Source organism: Chiloscyllium plagiosum, chromosome 2, assembly GCF_004010195.1.
Source record: "Chiloscyllium plagiosum isolate BGI_BamShark_2017 chromosome 2, ASM401019v2, whole genome shotgun sequence".
Lineage (NCBI taxonomy): Eukaryota > Metazoa > Chordata > Chondrichthyes > Orectolobiformes > Hemiscylliidae > Chiloscyllium > Chiloscyllium plagiosum.
Window position 1 is genome coordinate 76,257,728 of NC_057711.1, and position 20,092 is coordinate 76,277,819.

At 39.0% G+C, this 20,092-nt stretch overlaps 1 protein-coding gene across 5 annotated transcripts in view; it reads left to right on the forward strand.

Annotated features, from left to right (window-relative positions):
- Window positions 1-20,092, forward strand: part of pcsk5b (proprotein convertase subtilisin/kexin type 5b) — a 363,949-nt gene that overhangs the window by 54,619 nt on the left and 289,238 nt on the right. For all 5 annotated transcript variants that reach the window (XM_043712341.1, XM_043712351.1, XM_043712379.1 and 2 more), the window contains exons 3-4: window positions 16,845-16,958; window positions 18,841-18,984. In XM_043712341.1, the coding sequence (XP_043568276.1) occupies window positions 16,845-16,958; window positions 18,841-18,984 (258 nt within the window). The remainder of the gene's footprint in view (window positions 1-16,844; window positions 16,959-18,840; window positions 18,985-20,092) is intronic.

Consider the following 20,092-nt stretch of genomic DNA (forward strand, 5'->3'; position numbering starts at 1 on the left):
AGAGATTAATTGTCTTAGGGCACTCTGTAGTCTGAGGCACAAACAGACGTTTGTGGCCAGCAGTGAAAACTCAGAATGGTGCATTGCCTCCCTGGAGCAAGGATCAAGGATGTCTCCGAGAGAGTGCAGAATGTTCTTGGGGGGGGGGGCAGCAGGGACCAGCAGGAGATCATTGTGCACCAATGAAGTAGGAAGGGAAAAGGTTGAGCTTCTGAAGAGAGAATATAGAGAGTTAGACAGGAATTTTAAAAGGCAATCCTTGAGAGTAGTAATATCTGGATTACTCGCGGTGCTACAAGCTAGTAAGGGTAGGAATAGGCAGATAGAGTAGATGAATGTGTGGCTGAGGAACTGGTGTATGGGAGAAAGATTCACATTTTTGGATCATTGGAATCTCTTCTGGGCTAGAAGTGACCTGTACAAGGACAGATTGCACCTGAATTGGAAGGGGACTAATATGCTGGCAGGGAGATTTGCTCGAGCTGCTCAGGAAGATTTAAAATCTTAAGATGGTGGGGGGGGAGGGGGTGGTACCCAAAGAGATAGTGAGGAAAGAGATCAATCTGAGACTGATACAGTTGAGCAAAGAAGCGAATCAAACAGTCAGGGCAGGCAGGGACAAAGCAGAGAACAAGGTAGGACTGATAAATTAAACTACATTTATTTCAATACAAGAGGCCTAACAGGGAAGGCAAATGAACTCCGGGCATGATTGGGAACATGAGACTGGAATATCATAGTAATTACAGAAACGTGGCTCAAGGATGGATAGGACATGCAGCTTAATGTTCCAGGATATAAATGCTACAGGAAGGACAGAAAGGGAGGCAAGAGAGGAGGGAAGCGGCGTTTTTGATAAGGGATAGCATTACAGCTGTACTGAGGGAGGACATTCCTGGAAATACATCCAGGGAAGTTATTTGGGTGGAACTGAGAAATAAGCAAGGGATGATCACCTTATTGGGATTGTATTATAGACCCCCTAATAGTCAGCTGGATATTGAGAAACCAATTTGTAAGGAACTCTCAGTTATGTGTAAGAATAATAGGGTGTTTATGGTAGGGGATTTTAACTTTCCAAACATAGACTGGATCTGCCATAGTGTTAAAGGTTTAGATGGAGACGAATTTATTAAGTGTGTACAGGAAAAATTTCTGATTCAATAGGTGGATGTACTTTTAGAGAAGGTGCAAAGCTTGAGCTACTCTTTGGAAATAAGTTAGGGCAGGTGACTAAGGTGTCAGTGGGGCCAGCAACCAATATTATATTTGATTTAAAATCATGATGGAAAAGGATAGACCAGATCTAAAAGTTGAAGCTCTAAATTGGAGGAAGACTAATTTTGATGGTATTAGGCAAGAATTTTCAAAAGCTGATTGGGTGTAGATGTTCCCAGGTAAAGGGACGGCTGGAAAATGGGAAGCCTTCAGAAATGAGATAACAAGAGTCCAGAGACAGTATATTGCTGGTAGGTGTAGAGAATGCTGGATGACTAAAGAGGGTGGTGCGTGTATGGAATGAGCTGGTACAGGAAGTTACGGAGGCTAGTAAGATTGCCATATTTAAAAGGCATTTGGATGGGTATATGAATAGGAAGGGTTTGGAGGGATATGGGCCGGATGGGACTAGATTGGATGGAATATCTGGTCAGCATGGATGAGTTGGACCGAAGGGTCTGTTTCCGTGCTATACATCTCTGACTCTAAGTTGGCTTCTGGGGATAGCAGCCTGCCTCCCAACATGATTCTTCTGTAAATAAACTTCAGCCTTGTGCTGTGTGCCCCCTGGAGCCCTTGTATTACTGTTTATCTCCCTGTATACCCCATGTACTGTCCATAGCCACTTGCCCAGTATCGACTATGGCATATCTTGGCATTTCTTTGAATTTTGTTTTAAAAATCTAACATTTCATTCAAGCATATGGTTATTCAAAAAATGATTTCTCCTCATGATCAAGTTAGTGTTTTTTTTCTAAACTTATTCACTTCTTACATTAAAAACAGAATCTTTTGTTAAAATTTCTTAAAACTATCAAACAAAATAGCCCCTACTGCTAAATGCTTCCTAAGCCTTTGAATCTCAGCCCAGCATTTGTAGCATCCACAGTTGTCAAAACTAATTGCAAGCCCCAGGCAATGAAGCTAAAAGACTAGATGTTTCACTTGCATTTCAGAGCAGAATGCCTATTGATCAAGTGCAACAAGTGATCAGACTTTTTAAAACATTTCCAACAGTAGGTCATTTTTCTTCAAAATTTTAAATCTTCTGGCGTTAAATTAAATTATGCCCAAAACATGTCAGGCATTTTACAAACAAGTTTTGTTTCATAGCTCTAAATGCATAAAGCACTTCCTCCAATGTGAAAAGTACTCCAATTTATCATACATTCACATGCATTTTTTAAAAAAAGTAACAGGAAACTCATTTTCTGGATGGAGCCCCATCCTGTGATGAATTGCTGCAGTTAAATTAAATCTTATCATGCCCCGTCCATTAGTGACATTTAGTTGTCAAAACATTTTTGTAACTTGTCAGCATGTTCCTGACCTAAGGAAGAAGTATTGAAAGCTTGTCAAAAGACTGAGATAATTATGGGAGATTTTAATGTATATATTAACTAGAAACTTTAGTTGGACAAAAATTGCCAAGATGACCCTATAGAAAGAATATTTTTAGGGTAGTTTTAGACCAGTACATACTGGAGCTGACCAGAGAGCAAGCCACACCAAACCAGGTATTGTGCAATGAGATGGTATTAATTAAGGATCCCAAGGTAGCAATGATCGTAATATGATTGAATTTTAGATTCTATTGGAGTGAGAGGGGAGTGGATCTGAGATCATATTTTTATGATTTTAATAAGGGTTATTCTGTGGGCATTGAAGGCAGAGTTGGCTCATGTGAATTAGTAAACGGAGTTAAAGAATAGATCACTAGTGATTCGGTAGCAGACCTATAAAGGGATCTTTCAGAATATACATTGTAGATCCCAACAAATCAAACATTCCAAGGGACATAACCACCATGTGTGGTTTACTAGAAATATTACCATGGTATCAAACATAAAGACAAAGTATATAGTCAAATGGCAGGTCAGAAGATTGGATAGCATATAAAAACAATAAAGAGTGATCAAAAAATAAGAGGGAAAAACTTTAGAGTAGAAGAAAAAACTAGCCAGAAATATTAAGCAGAACAGTAAGAGCTTCTGTTTAAATATTTACAGAAGAGTAAAGAAAGTGAGCATTGATCCTACAGAGAGTCAGATTGGAGAATTGATGAGGAAATGGCAGATGAACTCAACAGGTATTTTGCAACAATATTCACTATAGAGGATTCAAGAAAAATGCCTGAAGTAGTGAGAAATCAGGAAATGGAAAGGAAGGAGGAATTTGGGGCAAACCAGAGTCCAGAGAAGCGACACTGAGGAAATTGTGCCAAGTGCTTGGGCCTTGATGGACTTCATCCTAGGACCTAAATAAAAAAGTGACTAATGAGAGGTCATTAGTTTCTATTTTCCGAAACTCCCTTGATTCATAAATGGATCTATTAGACTGGAAAATCGCAAATTTAGTGCCATTATTTTCAGAGAGACAAAGCAGTAAAGTTCTGACCAATTAGGTTATCCCTGTTATTGGGAAAATGTTAGAAGCTGTTATTAGAAATGTTCAAACGGGGCACTTGGATACATTTAAGGTAATCATGCAGAGCCAGCGTGATTTTGTTTTCTGGTTGAATAGGAAGACCCTATTCAATCATTTGGAGTTCTTTGAGGAAGTAATTGGAGAGACCGAAAGATGAGGAAATTGCATTAGCAACAGTATTTGATGGATGGCACTTATAGGAAGGGGGGAAAGTCTCGGATACAGTCACATAGATGGGTTAACTCCAGGAAGGATAAGAGAGGTAGGCAGCTAGAGCAGGGTCTTTTGTGGATATCCACATTTCAAACAGGTATGCTGTTTTGAAAATGTAGGGGGTGATTGATTCTCGGGAACGTAGCACGAACAGCCAAGTTTCTGGTATTGAGACTGGCTCTAATGCAACGAGGGGTATGTCGGGTTCCAAGAGATCAATTGTGTTAGGGGATTCTGTAGTCAGAGGTACAGACCGATGTTTCTGTGGCCAGCAGAGAAAAAGCAGAATGGTGTGTTGTTTCCTTGGTGCCAGGATCAAGGATGTCTCAGAGAGGGTGCAGAATGTTCTCTCGGGGGAGAGGGGCCAGATGGAACGAACGACATAGGAAGGGAGAAGGTTGAGATTCTGAAGGGAGATTACAGAGAGTTAGGTAGAAATTTAAAAAGGAGGTCCTCAAGGGTAGTAATATCTGGATTACTCTCAGTGCTACAAGCTAGTGAGGGCAGGAATAGGAGGATAGAGCAGATGAATGCATGGCTGAGGAGTTGGTGTATGGGAGAAGGATTCACATTTTTGGATCATTGGAATCTCCACTCGGGTAGAAGTGACCTGTACAAGAAGGACGGATTGCACCTAAATTGGAAGGGGACTAATATACTGGGAGGGAAATTTGCTAGAACTGCTTGGGAGGATTTAAACTAGTAAGGTGGGGGGGTGGGACCCAGGGAGATAGGGAGGAAAGAGATCGATGTGAGATGGGTACAGTTGAGAAGAGAAGTGAGTCAAACAGTCAGGGCAGGCAGGGACAAGGTAGGACTAATAAATTAAACTGCATTTATTTCAATGCAAGGGCCCTAACAGGGAAGGTAGATGAACTCAGGGCATGGTTAGGAACATGGGACTGGGATATCCTAGTAATTACGGAAACATGGCTCAGGGATGGGCAGGACTGACAGCTTAATGTTCAAGGATACAAATGCTACAGGAAGGATAGAAAGGGAGGCAAAAGAGGAGGGGGAGTGGCATTTTTGATAAGGGATAGCATTACAGCTGTCCTAAGGGAGGATATACATCCAGGGAAGTTATTTGGGTGGAACTGAGAAATAAGAAAGGGATGATCACCTTATTGGGATTGTACTATAGACCCCCTAATAGTCAGGGAAATTGAGAAACAAACTTGTAAGGAGATATCAGTTATCTGCAAGAATAATAGGGTGGTTATGGTAGGGGATTTTAAAACATAGACTGGGACTGCCATAGTGTAGGTTTAGATGGAGAGGAATTTGTTAAGTGTGTACAAGACAATTTTCTGATTCAGTATGTGGATGTACCTATTAGAGAAAGTGCAAAACTTGACCTACTCTTGGGAAATAAGGCAGGGCAGGTGACTGAGGTGTCAGTGGGGGAGCACTTTGAGGCCAGTGACCATAATTGTATTCATTTTAAAACAGTGATGGAAAAGAATAGACCAGATCTAAAAGTTGAAGTTCTAAATTGGAGAAAGGCCAATTTTGACGGTTTTAGGCAAGAACCTTTGAATGCTGATTGGAGGCAGATGTTCTCAGGTAAAGGGACGGCTGGAAAATGGGAAGCCTTCAGAAAGGAGATAACAAGAATCCAGAGAAAGTATATTGCTGTTAGGGTGAAAGGGAAGGCTGGTAGGTATAGGGAATGCTAGGTGACTAAAGAAATTGAGGGTTTGGTTAAGAAAAAGAAGGAAGCATAAGTCAGGTATAAACAGGATAGATCAAGTGAATCCTTAGAGTATAAAGAAAGTAGGAGTATACTTTAAGAGGGAAATCAGGAGGGCAAAACGGGGACATGAGATAGCTTTGGCAAATAGAATTAAAGAGAATCCAAAGGGTTTTTACAAATACATTAAGGACAAAAGGGTAACTAGGGAGAAAATAGGGCCCCTCAGATCAGCAAAGCGGCCTTTGTGTGGAGCCACACAGAAAAGGGTATGGAAGATATTGACTGTAGGGAAATAGCTGGTGACATGTTGCAAAATGTCCAGATTACAGAGGAGGAAGTGCTGGATGTCTTGAAACGGTTAAAGATGGATAAATCCCAGGACCTGATCAGATGTACCTGAGACCTCTGTGGGAAACTAGAGAAGTGATTGCTGGGCCTTTTGCTGAGATATTTGTATTATCGATAGTCACAGGTGAGGTGCCGGACGACTGGAGGTTGGCAAACATGGTGCCACTGTTTAAGAAGGGCGATAAAGACAAGCCAGGGAACTATAGACCGGTGAGCCTGACCTCGGTGGTGGGCAAGTTGTTGGAGGGAATCCTGAGGGACAGGGTGTACATGTATTTGGAAAGGCAAGGACTGATTAGGTATAGTCAATATGGTTTTGTGCATGGGAAATCATGTCTCTCAAACTTGATTGAGTTTTTTGAAGAAGTAACAAAGAAGATTGATGAAGGCAGAGCCATAGATGTGATCTATATGGACTTCAGTAAGACGTTCGACATGGCTCCCCATGGGAGACTGATTAGCAAGTTTAGATCTCATGGAATACAGGGAGAACTAGCCATTTGGATACAGAACTGGCTCAAAGGTAGAAGACAGAGGGTGGTGGTGGAGTGTTGTTTTTCAAACTGGAGGCCTGTGACCAGTGGAGTACCACAAGGATTGGTGCTGGGCCCTCTATTTCATGTCATTTGCATAAATGATTTGGATGTGAGCATAAGAGGTACAGTTAGTTTGCAGATGACACCAAAATTGGAGGTGTAGTGGACAGCGAAGAGGGTTACCTCTGATTACAACAGGATCTGGACCAGATGGGCCAATGGGGCTGAGAAGTGGCAGATCGAGCTTAATTCAGATAAATGCGAGGTGCTGCATTTTGGGAAAGCAAATCTTAGCAGGATGTATACACTTAATGATAAGGTCCTAGGGAGTGTTGCTGAACAAAGAGATCTTGGAGTACAGGTTCATAGCTCCTTGAAAGTAGAGTTGCAGGTAGATAGGATAGTGGAGAAGGCGTTTAGTATGCTTTCCTTTATTGGTCAGAGTATTGAGTACAGGAGTTGGGAGGTCATGTTGCGGCTGTACAGGACATTGATTAGGCCACTGTTGGAATATTGCATGCAATTCTGATCTCCTTCCTATCGGAAAGATGTTGTGAAACTTGAAAGGGTTCAGAAAAGATTTACAAGGATGTTGCCAGGGTTGGAGGATCTGAGCTACAGGGAGTGGCTGAACAGGCTGGGGCTGTTTTCCCTGTAGCGTCGGAGGCTGAGGGGTAACCTTATAGAGGATTACAAAAATATGAGGGGCATGGATAGGATAAATAGACCATGTCTTTTCCCAGTGGTTGGGGAATCCAGAACTAGAGGGCATAGGTTTAGGGTGAGAGGGGGAAAATATAAGAGACCTAAGGGGCATCTTTTTCACGCAGAGGGTGGTACGTGTATGGAATGAGCTGCCAGAGGATGTGGTTGAGGCTGGTACAATTGCAACATTTAAGAGGCATTTGGATGAGTATATGAATAGGAAGGGTTTGGAAGGATATGAGCTGGGTGCTTGCAAGTGGGACTAGATTGGGTTGGGATATCTGGTCGGCATGGACGGGTTGGACTGAAGGGTCTGTTTCCATGCTGTACATCTCTATGATTCTATGGTGGATGTACTGCATTTTGCTTTCCAGAGAACATTCTGTAAGGTACTGTATGAAGGTTATGCATAAAATAAAAGCTTATAGTGTAGGAGGTAGCATATTGGCATTGGATTGAAGGGTGCAAAGAGTAGTTATAAATGGTTCTTTGGTGAACCTGAAAAAATGTGCTGAGTGGTGTGCCATAGGCATTAATGCTGGGACCTCAATTGTTGACAGCTTATATAAATGACTTGGATGAAGGAATGAAAGGTAGGGTTGCCAAATTTGCTGATGACGAAAGGATAGATAGCAAAGTAATTTATGAAATGGATACAAGGAAGGTACCAAAAGATATTAATAGGTTATGCGACTGGGTAAAGATTTGTATAGTTGAGTATTTTTGAGGAAAATGTGAAGTTTTAAAATTCTTAACAAAATAGACCTACAGCTCTGCAATCTTTCATTTAGACTTTAAGATGCAGAAGGACCTGGATGTCCTTGTCCATGAATCACAAGAGGTCAGTGTGCAGATGCAGCAAGTATAACTTTCCTTTATTGGTCAGAGTATTGAGTACAGGGGTTGGGAGGTCATCTTGCAGCTGTACAGGATACTGGTTTGGCCACTTTTGGAATATTGCGTGCAATTCTGGTCTCCTTCCTTTTGGAAGAATGTTGTGAAACTTGAAGGGGTTCAGAAAAGATTTACAAGGATGTTGCCAGGATTAGAGGATTTGAGCTATAGGGAGAGGCTGAGTAGGCTGGGGCTATTTTACCTCAGTGGGGTGACTGCAGAAGGTTTATAACATCATGAGGGGCATGGATAAGATAAATAGACAAAGTCTTTTCCCTGGGGTGGGGGGAGTCCAGAACTAGCGGGTGTAAGTTTAGGGTGAGATGGGAAAGATTTAAAAGGAACTTAAGGAGCAACTTCTTCACATTGAGGGTGGTGCATGTATGGAATGAGCTGCCAGAGGAAATGGTTGAGGCCGGTACAATGCCAGTATCCTGAAGAAGGGCCTGTGCCCGAAACGTCGAATCTCCTGTTCCCTGGATGCTGCCTGACCTGCTGTGCTGTTCCAGCAATAAAGTTTCAACAATGCCAGTATTTAAAAGGTGTCTGGATGGGTATATGAATAGGAAGGGTTTAGAGGGATAGAGGACTAGATTAGGTTAGGATGTCTGGTTGGCATGGACGAGTTGAACCGAAGGGTCTGTTTCTGTACTGTACACCTCTTTAACTCTAATTAGGAAAGCTAATTGAACGTTCTCACTTTATAGTGAGGAGAATTGAATACAAAAATAGGGATGTAATGCTTCAGTTATACAGGTTATTGGTGAGACCATATCTGGAGCACAGTATCTGTCTTTATTTATGGAAAGATCTGAATATGTTGGAGGTAGTTCAGAGAAAGGTGTCTGGACTAATACGTGAAATGGGTAGTTTGTCCTGTGAGGACAAATTGACAGGCTAGGCTTGTATCTGCTGAAGTTTGAAAATGTAATGGGCAACTTGATTGAAACATAAAATCCTCAGGAGCCTTAATAGGGTAAATGGGGAGATACATTTTTCCTGTTATGTGAGAATCTAAAACAAGGGGGAGATCACTACTTAAAAATCAGCAGTCCTCAATTTAAAAGAGACATTGTGTGCTTTTTGTGTCGAGTCTTTTGGAATGTTCTTCTAGTAAAGGTGGTGCAAGTAGAATCGTTTGAATATTTTTAAAGCAGAGGTAAATATAGACTCTTGTGAAACAAGGAGTTGAAAGATTTTAAATTGGTTTGTGTATTTGAGCTACAATCTGATAGGCTCTGATCTCATTGGATGGTGGAGCAGTCTCCGGGGCCTGAATGGCTTATTCCTGCTGCTGTTTAAAGTATTCATTTTTTCACTTCCATCACCAGATGACCCAGTTCTTAGTCTATAGTTCATTTACCATTTTTGCTGGTAAACTACATTCAGCTACGTTGATTTTCAGATTGCTTAGGAATGCCCGTCATGATCTCCCATTGCAGTAATCTGGAATAATAGCCTGCAAGATGGAGTGGTTTGATGTGGTCCATCCTGTTATTTTCCCCTTTTCAAGCTAAGCTGTCCGTTCCCTGTGACTTCTGCTTATTTGTGGTAAACAACTGACTAGAAACCAAGCATCAGCCATAGGGTAAAATTGCCAAGAGTTCTCTCTGGTCCCTAGTATGCACTCATTGGTTCATTTTGGAGCAACACTGTCAAAGATGTTGGGCATAGATTTGTTTGAGAGAGATATAGGTGATCTCTGCCTGAAATACACTTTACTTTTGCAGGGAAAGGGGTTGGGAAAATGTCCGTGGGCACTGTTCTTTGGCTATGATGCTCTGTCCTTTCTCAATGATTGGCACTCAGCGTTGCCAGATTATTCAATGTTCATATGTGAATAATGGCCACTTGGGTGAAGTGCTGGAAGGCACAGAACTTGAATTCTCATTTTGGATTAATTCCAGATTTTTTTATGATCGTTGATTTTGGAAAATCCCACCTGCTTAAAAGAGGAAATGTTCAGATTAGGTTTGCTGCCAAAGTCTCAAACAGTTGCACACTGGTCTGTTTTGTAACTTGAAACGAAAGCAAATATTTAGAGTGGATGTTGCAGCAGCTCTATTTGCTTGATTCCACAGTAACATGTCTGTACACAAACAAAAGCAGCAGTGTCCAGCCTCACTACTATCCTGTTTTCAGTTGGTATCTATAGCTAATCTTGTTCCATTTTCTTCCCAAGTGAGCTTAGAGGTGCCCTGCTGATACAGTTCTCAACTGGTTCTAACAAGAACAGCTTACATTTATATAGTGCCTTGTACTATTGGAAAATGCCCAAGATGCTCCAGAAGTATAACGGGCAAAAATGGATTACAAACCAAGGATGAGATCGTGGGCTTACCTTGCAGTTATTGTTAATGTGCAAATCGAACAGCAATATTCAGCACCCAATTAAACACACTTCCAGCAGCTGCTATCTGGGTTTCCCTGCCTTTTCCAAATGCTTCCCAAAAATTGCATCTTGTTGTCTGTCTCTCAATTCAAATACATTGAAAGTTGGATATACCTCAAAGGCGAGACCTAAATTTGCTGAAAAACATTCAGCTTGTCCATTCCAGTGTGGGAATACTAAACAAGTATTCTGACACTGCAAATTAACTTTAACTGGAGCAGTTAGGGATTTTTTAAATAAGTGTTTCTTTTTTTTTCCTCAATCTCGTCTTCAGTATTTTCATTTTCTGTGTCTGTTTGATATCAAATTCAAAATTGCAGCTTACACTTCCAGGCTGAAACACTCATCTGTTCAGTCATGATTTTTCATTTAATTAATTGAAGAAATACTGTGCTTGCCTGTTCATATATGCCTCTGATGTTTTGTAAAAACTGTTTCAAAGGTTAACTGAAAGGAAATCGCTGTGGAAACCCATTGAATTCCCATGGCCAATTGGATATTTATTTCATATTTGGAGCATTTGGCCCATTAGCAACATAGAATAAAGACAGGGGAATTTAGGGGTGAGCTCTCAACATTGTGCCACACAACTGAAGACATTTGTCAGCGTTGAAGAAACCATCTGCGATTGAATGGTGTGGATAGAGGATGATGGAGGCTGTGCTGGATAGCATTAGAATGGTCAATAGGAAACGCTAAAAATGTTCATGTCGAGCAGAGATGCCTTAAGTAAATACTGAGGTACAGGTGAAAGGGAATGGTAATAAGACAAGTGAAGAAACGATGGATAGCTACAAAATCTTATACGCAAACAGCAGAAACCTGTCAAGTGCCTAATTGGATGATGAGGTTCTGTTCTTTTAAGGTTGTGTTAAGTTTTGAGAACAGAGGAGAAAGCCATTATCAGTGGAAGTGGGGCAGAGAACCAAAATAACAGGCAACCAGAAGATTGAGGTGAAACAACCATCCAATTTGTTTTCCCATCCCCAATATAGAGACAGTTGCGAGTAATAAATAATTGAATGCTAAATCGAACAAGGTACAGGTAAAATAAGTTCAGATTAAGCTTTTTTTTTATTTGTTCATGATGTTTGTGTTGTTGGCAACATTTATTCCCCATCTCTAATTGCTGTTATGAAGGTGGTGGTGAACTTCTAGTCCATGTGGTGAAGATTACTTCCACAGTATTGGTGGTAGGAAGTTCCAGAATTTTGACCCATTAATGAAGGAACGGTGGTATGTTACCTAATAGTGATGGTGTGTGGCATGGAGGTGAACCTGCTTTTCCTAATTTGGAGATGCCGGTGTAGTTTGCATTTGCTGATTTCCTGTCATTCTAGGTAACAGAGATGACAGGTCTTGAAGATGCTTTTGAAAATACCTTGGCCAATTGCTTCTGTTCACCTTTCAGATGGGCATAACTGCCGTAGTGCACCAGTAGTGGAGAGAATGAATTTTGAAGGTGATAGATAATGTAGATGGGAATGAATAATGGTGAGGGTGCCAAATATTTTAAGAGCTATCTTTAGATAAGTGAATTAGAGAGACAGAGCTTAACTGAGGCAATTGAAGACGTTGCTACAAATGATAGAGCAATTAAAATCAAGTTTGTTAAAATGCATCTTTGGGTTTTTGGGGGACAAGGGCAAGCAAGGTCACGAAGGAATTGGAAAATGAAAATGAGCATTTTAAAATTAAAAGCGTATGCTAACTGGGACCCACTGGAAGCCAGCTAGGGTATTATTTGAAGAAAAATAAACTTTTTTAGTAATCGTAGTACCAACAGCATTTTTAGAGCAATAACATTTAGCAAAAAGCAATAATGCATTCAGATTTACAAATTTGTAATTTTTTTTTCCCCTTTCACTTCTTGACCCATAGCTGTTGCAGTAAGTGGCATTCATGCTTCCCAGTCAAAAAATCATGGACACAAATATTGGTGCACTACTGGGGAAGTACAATATTACCAGAGATGAAAACTTAACGATATGAGTAAAAGGATCATGACCAAACCATAAAGCTAAACCAGCTGCCTTCATCATTTTAATATGTTTGATTTCAGGCTTCTAATCCACCTGCTTGCTTGATTTCCTGCAAGACCAAAAATCAGTCATCTTAGCCTTAAATTGATTCAACAATGGTGCATGCACAGCCCTCTGGGAAAGACTATTCCAAAGATACACAGCCTATTTAAGTGAAAAAGCTTTGTTGTCATCTCAGCACTGAATGGTTCACCCCTTGTCCTGAGACTCTGCCTGTGTTCCAGATTCCCTAACTGGTGGAGCTAACATTATCAAGCTGTTTGTCTTGTGCATATCAATATGATCACTGCATTCATCTGAATTTCTGAAAATATTAGTTTAATTTACCTTTGCCTCATTATAGGACACTTGCATCTCCAGGAACCAATGTAGTGAAACATTACTTGACTGCCTGTAGTGCAAGTATATTATGCTAAAGATATGAAAATCTAAATTGGCCAATGAGTGGTCTCACTAGAGCTCTGTACTATTAATTATTCTTGCACTCCCGTCCCCTTGCAATAATTTGCAATGTGCTTCCTAACTGCTTGACATGCCTGAATGCTAACGTCCCGTTCCTTGTAAGAGTATACTCCAGTCTTGCTAAACATCACCATTTAAGAGTTTTACATTTTTTAAAAAATTACTCTGCTTTCATCCTAAGAACAGAAAACCAAAGCAATACCCCACACTTCCCTATGTTATACTCCATCTGCCACCTCAGTGTACACCCATTTAACCTGCCTATATCTATTTGCAGGCTCTTTATACCCTTCATATGAATTATCTTCCAACTTGATTTTGAATTGTAAGAAAACATAGATGTTAGTCTTGGGTGTCTTTGCCTACATTATTAATGCATGTTGTAAATAGATGATACTGTATCACCAATCCTTGTGGCTGGTCACTAATTACAGCTTGCCAATTTAAAAATACCCTAATCATTTCTACTCTCTGCTGCTTGTCCATTGGCCAATCTAAATGCTTTGTGGAAATGTATGATTTTTAAAAGTCTGTTGCTTCCCCATTTATCTAGCCTGCTAGCTAATTCCTCCTCAATCTCTTAATAATTTGTCTCTCACTATTTCCCTTTCATAAAATGATGTTGGCACCTTCTGCTCATACTATGATTTTGCTAATGCCAACGTTTTGCTGGCAACTAATGTCACATTAACTAATCTTTATATCCTCATTTTTTTTCTCCCTCATTTCTTTTAATAATGTTCTTTGGAATGAGATGGTAAATTAGGATCCTATCTGCCCTCTTGAGTTGACATAAAAGATTCCATGGCTTTTTTTTCCCAAAGAATAGGGGAGTTCTCTCTGGTATCCTGTTCAGTGTTAATCTCTCAAACAGATAACACTAGAACTGATAGTTCCTATTGCTGTTGGTGGCATCTCTTTGCATGCTGTTGAATGAAGAAGATTAAGGAATGATTGAATGGGAATGCTCAAGTTGATTAACAAAACAATGAGTCAAACAGTTTGTCCATTTCTCCTGATGTGGAATTCCAGGAGAACTGGATAACCCATCAAATTGGTTCTAGGCTGTTCTTGAGTAATGCCACAGTGTCACTTCTTAACACAGAACAGGATAATGAAACTTGTGGAAATACTCTTCCTGTCTCCCCCATATTTGCACACCCTCCAAGGTGCAGGGTAGGTACCTTTTGTAATTTGAGATTCATAGAGTTTCCTAAGGCAAAGATATTAATAATTTTGGAGCCTGGGTAGGTAGAGTGAAGTTTCAGGTCAATAATGATGTAATTGAATTGTGGAACAGGCTTAAAGGGTTGAATGGCCTATTCCTATTACAAAAGCAACTATGATTCTCGAAGTTATTGACTGTGAAATGCTTCAGGATGCACTCGAAGATGAGTGACTGAATATCCGGTTGCTAAATTCCCTTATCCCCAGCTATTCCCAAACCAAGGTAGGTAATCTATTGTAAGTAAATATTGCTATGCTACTAATAATTTTTGAATTAAAATTCTTTTCACCCTAAGGACAGAAAAATAATAAATTCATTACACTCTCTTGGTTAACATCCTGGCTGTTTCAATTTAGTTCTAAAGTTTTTTTTGACTGCATCAGAATCTGAGGAGTGTGAAAAGCAGGAATTGTTGTTAGAGCTGTACAGGGTATGGGTGAGTTTTTTTTTGTATTTAAGGAATAGTATGATTGCATTGGTGGCAGAACAACAAATGTTCACTACATTGGTTTCTGAGATGGCTGATCTCCCATGAGGCCGAGAAAATTAAACTTTGGAGTTTAAATGAAGATGATAATCTTACTGAAGATGCTGTATAAGGAACATGGAAAGGTTGTTTCTTCTGACTGGAATGTGAATCTGGAATGGATGGACTCATCTTTATTTTCAAATATGTATTTTATTTGGATCTTCTGACAGGAGACCAAGTGGTGGTAAATTGTTAAGTTCATACTGTGGTCCATTGGCTTACTGTTGGCGAGACTGAGGTTGAAACTTGTTATTGAGTTGAGGTTAACATCTACCTAAGAAAAATATTTTAACAAGTATGTAAAGAGCCTCGTTTTGATGAAGTTGCCTTTTTTAAAAAAAATGTAATTTTAACTTGAAAATAGTGCACATTTGAGAATATGGTTATATGTTTACAAAATCTATTCCATAGTAACTTACATATATCAATAATTTCTCCTCTATTCACCGCTTATCCCAAAAAAGATGGACCTTGTTGTTTGTCTCTTTATTTTGAGATAAGGTAGAAAGGTGGGATTGAATTTTCTTGATGCTTCAGTTTATTTAATAAAAAAAAAGCACTTTGTTTGATAATGTGGAAACTGGATGTTATCCCATTATTACACACGCATCATGAAACTGTGGTTTGTGGCTTCCCTAGTATAAACTGGAATTGAGCTTTCACAATTATAGCTTATTAAAGATAAGCTTTCTCTTACTAAAAGATGTATCTAGATGTTAGTAGATTTAAATTGCAAGTTACCAAGCAAATCCGGTGTAAACATTGAATTGGTATAAATGTAATGAGGTGAAATGTGTTTCATTTAAAGCCTAGAAGGAATGTAATGGAGCAAGTTGTTGCAGATTTTAAAAATTACAGATGTAGCAAATTGATAGATTTCCTGGACTTAGACCATAAGATAAAGGAGCAGGAATTGTCCATTCAGTTCAACGCATCTGCACGACCATTCGTTGAGATTACTGTTGATCTGAACCTCAACTCCACTTTCCTATATTTTCCCCAAAACCCTTGGTTACTTTGCTGATTTAAAAATTGCCTTATCTCAACCTTGAATATATGTAATTATCTGACCTTAATAGCACGCTAAGGTAGAAAATTCCATAGGTTCACATCCCTCCGAGAAGGAATTCTTCCTCCTCTCTGTCGCAAATGGGAAACCCACAACTCAGATTATGCCTTCTGGCCTATATTCTCCCACAAGGGGAAGCAACCTTTCCACAACTATCCTATCTAGTTCTCTATGAATTTTTAATATTTCAATAACATTGGAATTTATAAGAATTAATGAGTACCAGCTCGACCTCTCCTTTATAAAGCATTTCTTCCATACCTGGTACCAGCTGAGTGACCTTTCTCTGGACTGCCTCCAATGCCAGTTTCTTTCCTTTAGATAAGGAACCCACTGTTTACAATATTCCAGCTATTGTTTAACTGGTGCCTTGTTATGCCCAACATTCCATTTGTCTTCCTTTATTACACACTGAACTTGCATGTAAGTTTTTTGTGATTCATGCACAAGGGTTCCCAAATCTGTCTGTCCTATAGATTCCTGCACTCTTTCACCATTTTAAATCCTGTTCAGCAGCTCCTCTTTCTGCCAAAATGCATGTCCTCACATTTTCTCACATTATATTCCATTTGTCAAGTTTATTCCCAGTTAGTAAACCGGTCAGTATCCCTTTGCAGCCTCTATGCCATCCTCACCGCTTGGTTTCTCATGTATATTTTTATCTGCAAACTTGTCTATAGTACATTCATTTTTTTTCTTTATCCAAGTCCTCAATGTACAGTATAGGGATAGTAATTGTGGTGCAGGATGATTCCTGTGACAGGTTGCCATCCTAGAACAGTACTACCACCCAACTCTCTCTTCTATCAGTTAGGCAATTTTCTGTCCATGCTAATATACAACTTCCAACACCATAGGCACTTTACTTAATAAGATACTATATATTACATATCTAATGAAGCACCTTCTGAAAATCCAAATCTATTACATTGAGAACCCAGTCTTAAAACAATGAACTTCTGATACAAAGCAAAGCTACTTGCATTCACTAAAACTGATAGACCTTGTACTTTGTACAAATTAATGTACATTTTGGCCTCAACAGTTGTTTATTTCTGGTTTGTCTCAACTTGTTTTCACGGCAGGTGGAATGGATACAGCAGCAGGTGGTAAAACGACGGATAAAGAGAGATTTTAAAGCTGGAGCTCCTCAGTATCCTTACTTCAATGATCCTAAATGGTCAAGCATGTGGTACATAGTAAGTGGTATTTGATTTTTGTGTAATTCTTCACACCCATTTCCTTCCTCCACAATACTTTTCTCTTTACGTCAACTTTGTTGCATGCTGAAATGTTTGCAGTTTTTGTTTTGGAGCTCAAATTGTATACCATACTCCAATTTTGGTCAATATCGCATCTCAATTTGTTTGTTCTATTGCGTCATCATAAAAATCATTATTCCATTAGTTTGTTTCTCACCTGTATCCTAAGATATTGTTTTTAATCCTTTGTGAATTTTAATCACCTGCCTTCCTAAATTATCCAAGTGTACTTATTCTGTTTCTATTGAAATGTATCGTCTCAAATTACCGACAGATTTCCATTTCACATTCATGGCCACCTTGCAACTATTTTTTTATTTATTCGTGGGATGTGGGCACCACTGGCTGAGCCGGCATTTATTGCCATTGCTGTTACTGCTTGAACTGAAGGCAGTTAAGAGTTAACTATATTGTTATGTGTCAGGAATCACATGGGCCAGACCAGGTCAGGTCAGGATAGCAGATTTGCTTCCTTAAATGTCAATTATGCAATGGTTATATTGTTTCCATTCGACCAGCCTTTTATTTATTTTAAATTCCAGGGTTGTTTTTTGAATTCAAAAAGCACCATTTGTAATAATAGGATTCTAACTAATGTTGCCAGAACATTGACCTAGCACTTTGGATTACGAGTCTATTCATATTAGCACTATCCTACCATCTCCTCAGCTTTTGTCTTTTAGATTATTTTAATATTCTTCCATTTGGGGATTTTGATTAATCCGGTTAATGGGCAAAACTTTGGCAGAGGATTTAATTATAAGCAAACATTTTAGACCATACTGTTTGAAAGGTGAAAACCTAAAATAGTAGGGGTTCCAAAGCTTTAAGTGCACCCAAGCGCACGCATTAAAATGTTGTGAACAGAAACTGGAAAAAAAATCAAAAAGACCAGTGGGATGTTGGCTTTTATGGAGAGGGAACTTGATTACAAAATGGTAAAAGCTATACAAAGTTCAAACCACACCTAGAGTACTGAAGTTCTGAACACCACATTATACAAAGGATATATTAGCTTAGGTGTGTACATTTAACTAGAATGGTATGTGAACTTCAATGGTTAAATTACAGGGAAAGATTAAACAAAGTATGGATATATTTTGTTAAACTTAGAAGCCTGATGTAAATTATTTGAAGCTCACAAGATATTAAGAGAAACAGATAAAGATAAACTTTTTCCACTCGTAGTGGAATCTAGGAGTAACATCTGTAGTTTAAATATTAGAGATAAACCTTTTAGAAATTAGAAACTAATTTTTCAAATTAACAATGGTGATGTTTGGAACTCTATTCTGCAAATTGCAGTTAATTGGATATTAAATCTGTCAATCTCTTCAAAAATTGCAGATATTGGGATAGAAGGCATATTATGGGTATATAAAATTAGATCATTGATGTCCCATGACTCCCATTGATTGGCAGAACAGGGTCATGAGTCCACATGGCCTACTTCTGTTCTTGTTCTTATTTTGGGATTGACTTTGTTCTGGCATCAGCATGTGACATCTTATAATGTAAAAAGGCTGCAGAATAAAACAATGTCCTTGTTGAAGGGAAAAGGGCAAGTTGGCATATAAAAAGGACAGTGTACATAGGCAGGGAGGCTTCAGTTACATTCAAGGCTGAACTGACTTAATGGAATAAATATCAAACAAAAGTGATATCTTTATTTCCTATTTTTTGCAAACTGTTTTGTCACTATCTTGTTGAGAATATTTCATTCTTCTCAATGAAAATGTTGCTTTCTTGAATGCAAAAGTTTGTTATTTATTTGATAGTAACGTTTAATCCTTTTTTTTTGTTTCTATCCACCCATTAGCACTGCAACGATGACACTCATCACTGCCAGTCAGATATGAACATTGTAGGTGCTTGGCGGAGAGGCTATACAGGTCGAAATGTCGTGGTAACAATTCTGGATGATGGCATTGAGAGGAACCACCCTGATTTGCAGCAGAATTATGTATGTTTTGTTTTCAATTTTCTTTCAAGCAAATGCCTTTCAAAAATTTGCAAAGACTTATTTGAGTCCTGCTGTAAGTGAGTTATGACACCAAGGGAAACTAAGATAACTCAATTTAAGTGTTTTAGAAATTGTCACTGCTTCCTTTTGGCGTTTACACCCATAACCATTTGTATAAGTGGAATTTGGGCACTCCCCCATTACACTTGATTGCAAACTTCTGTTTGTGAAACCAGATTCTACTGTAGTTGGGCAATAAGGGATAATTATGGTGACTGTGATTATTGCTTCTCCTTATCCCAAGAATCTATTTGCAAGTTAGAACAGTTAATTTCATTAGGTTTGTAACTTTTTTTGGTGTCTTAGAATATATTTACTGATTGATCTAGAATTAGTACAATACAACTGCTACTGGTGTAATATGACAAGTACAAATTAAATCCTGCTATGAGTTGGATGCACTATATTTACTTTCCAGTCTCAAATTTCTTGTCAGCAAGAATTTTTTGAGGCTCAAATGTAGAATCTCTCCCTAAAATTGGAACAGGTTTGCTCATTGTATTCTCTGTGGGGAAAATGCATTTATTATTTTAAGCCCCCTTGTATATCCAGTCATCACAGTATTAACTACAAATTAAAATGGGAAGTTATAAGTTTTTAAAATTTATATAGGTGAACCTATTGGATTTATTTCATCACCCTAAGTACTATACGTAAAAGATTGATTTTGAAATATAGTGAATGTGGTTTAAGTAAACCTTGAAGCCAAATTGCACATAGCAATGCTCCACAAAGAGCAAATGAGACAAATAATCAGACAATCTGTTTTTAGTTAGGATGTAGGGAACACTCCACAGAGAGTATGGGATTTTTCACATCTGCCTGAACAAGCAGGGATGTGTTCTTGGTTTAATGTCTCCTCAGACAACGTAGTTCTCCTTTGATATTTAACTAGAACTAATTAAGAAAAGCAGCTGAAATTTCTCTTTGGATTAGGTATCCAGTCTTGCTAGTAGAACTGCGAAATTATACAGATGGGAATGGAGTTTGTCATCTTTATGGCAGAACCTGGACAATTTGGAGCTAGGGGAGCTTTGCAATTTTTATT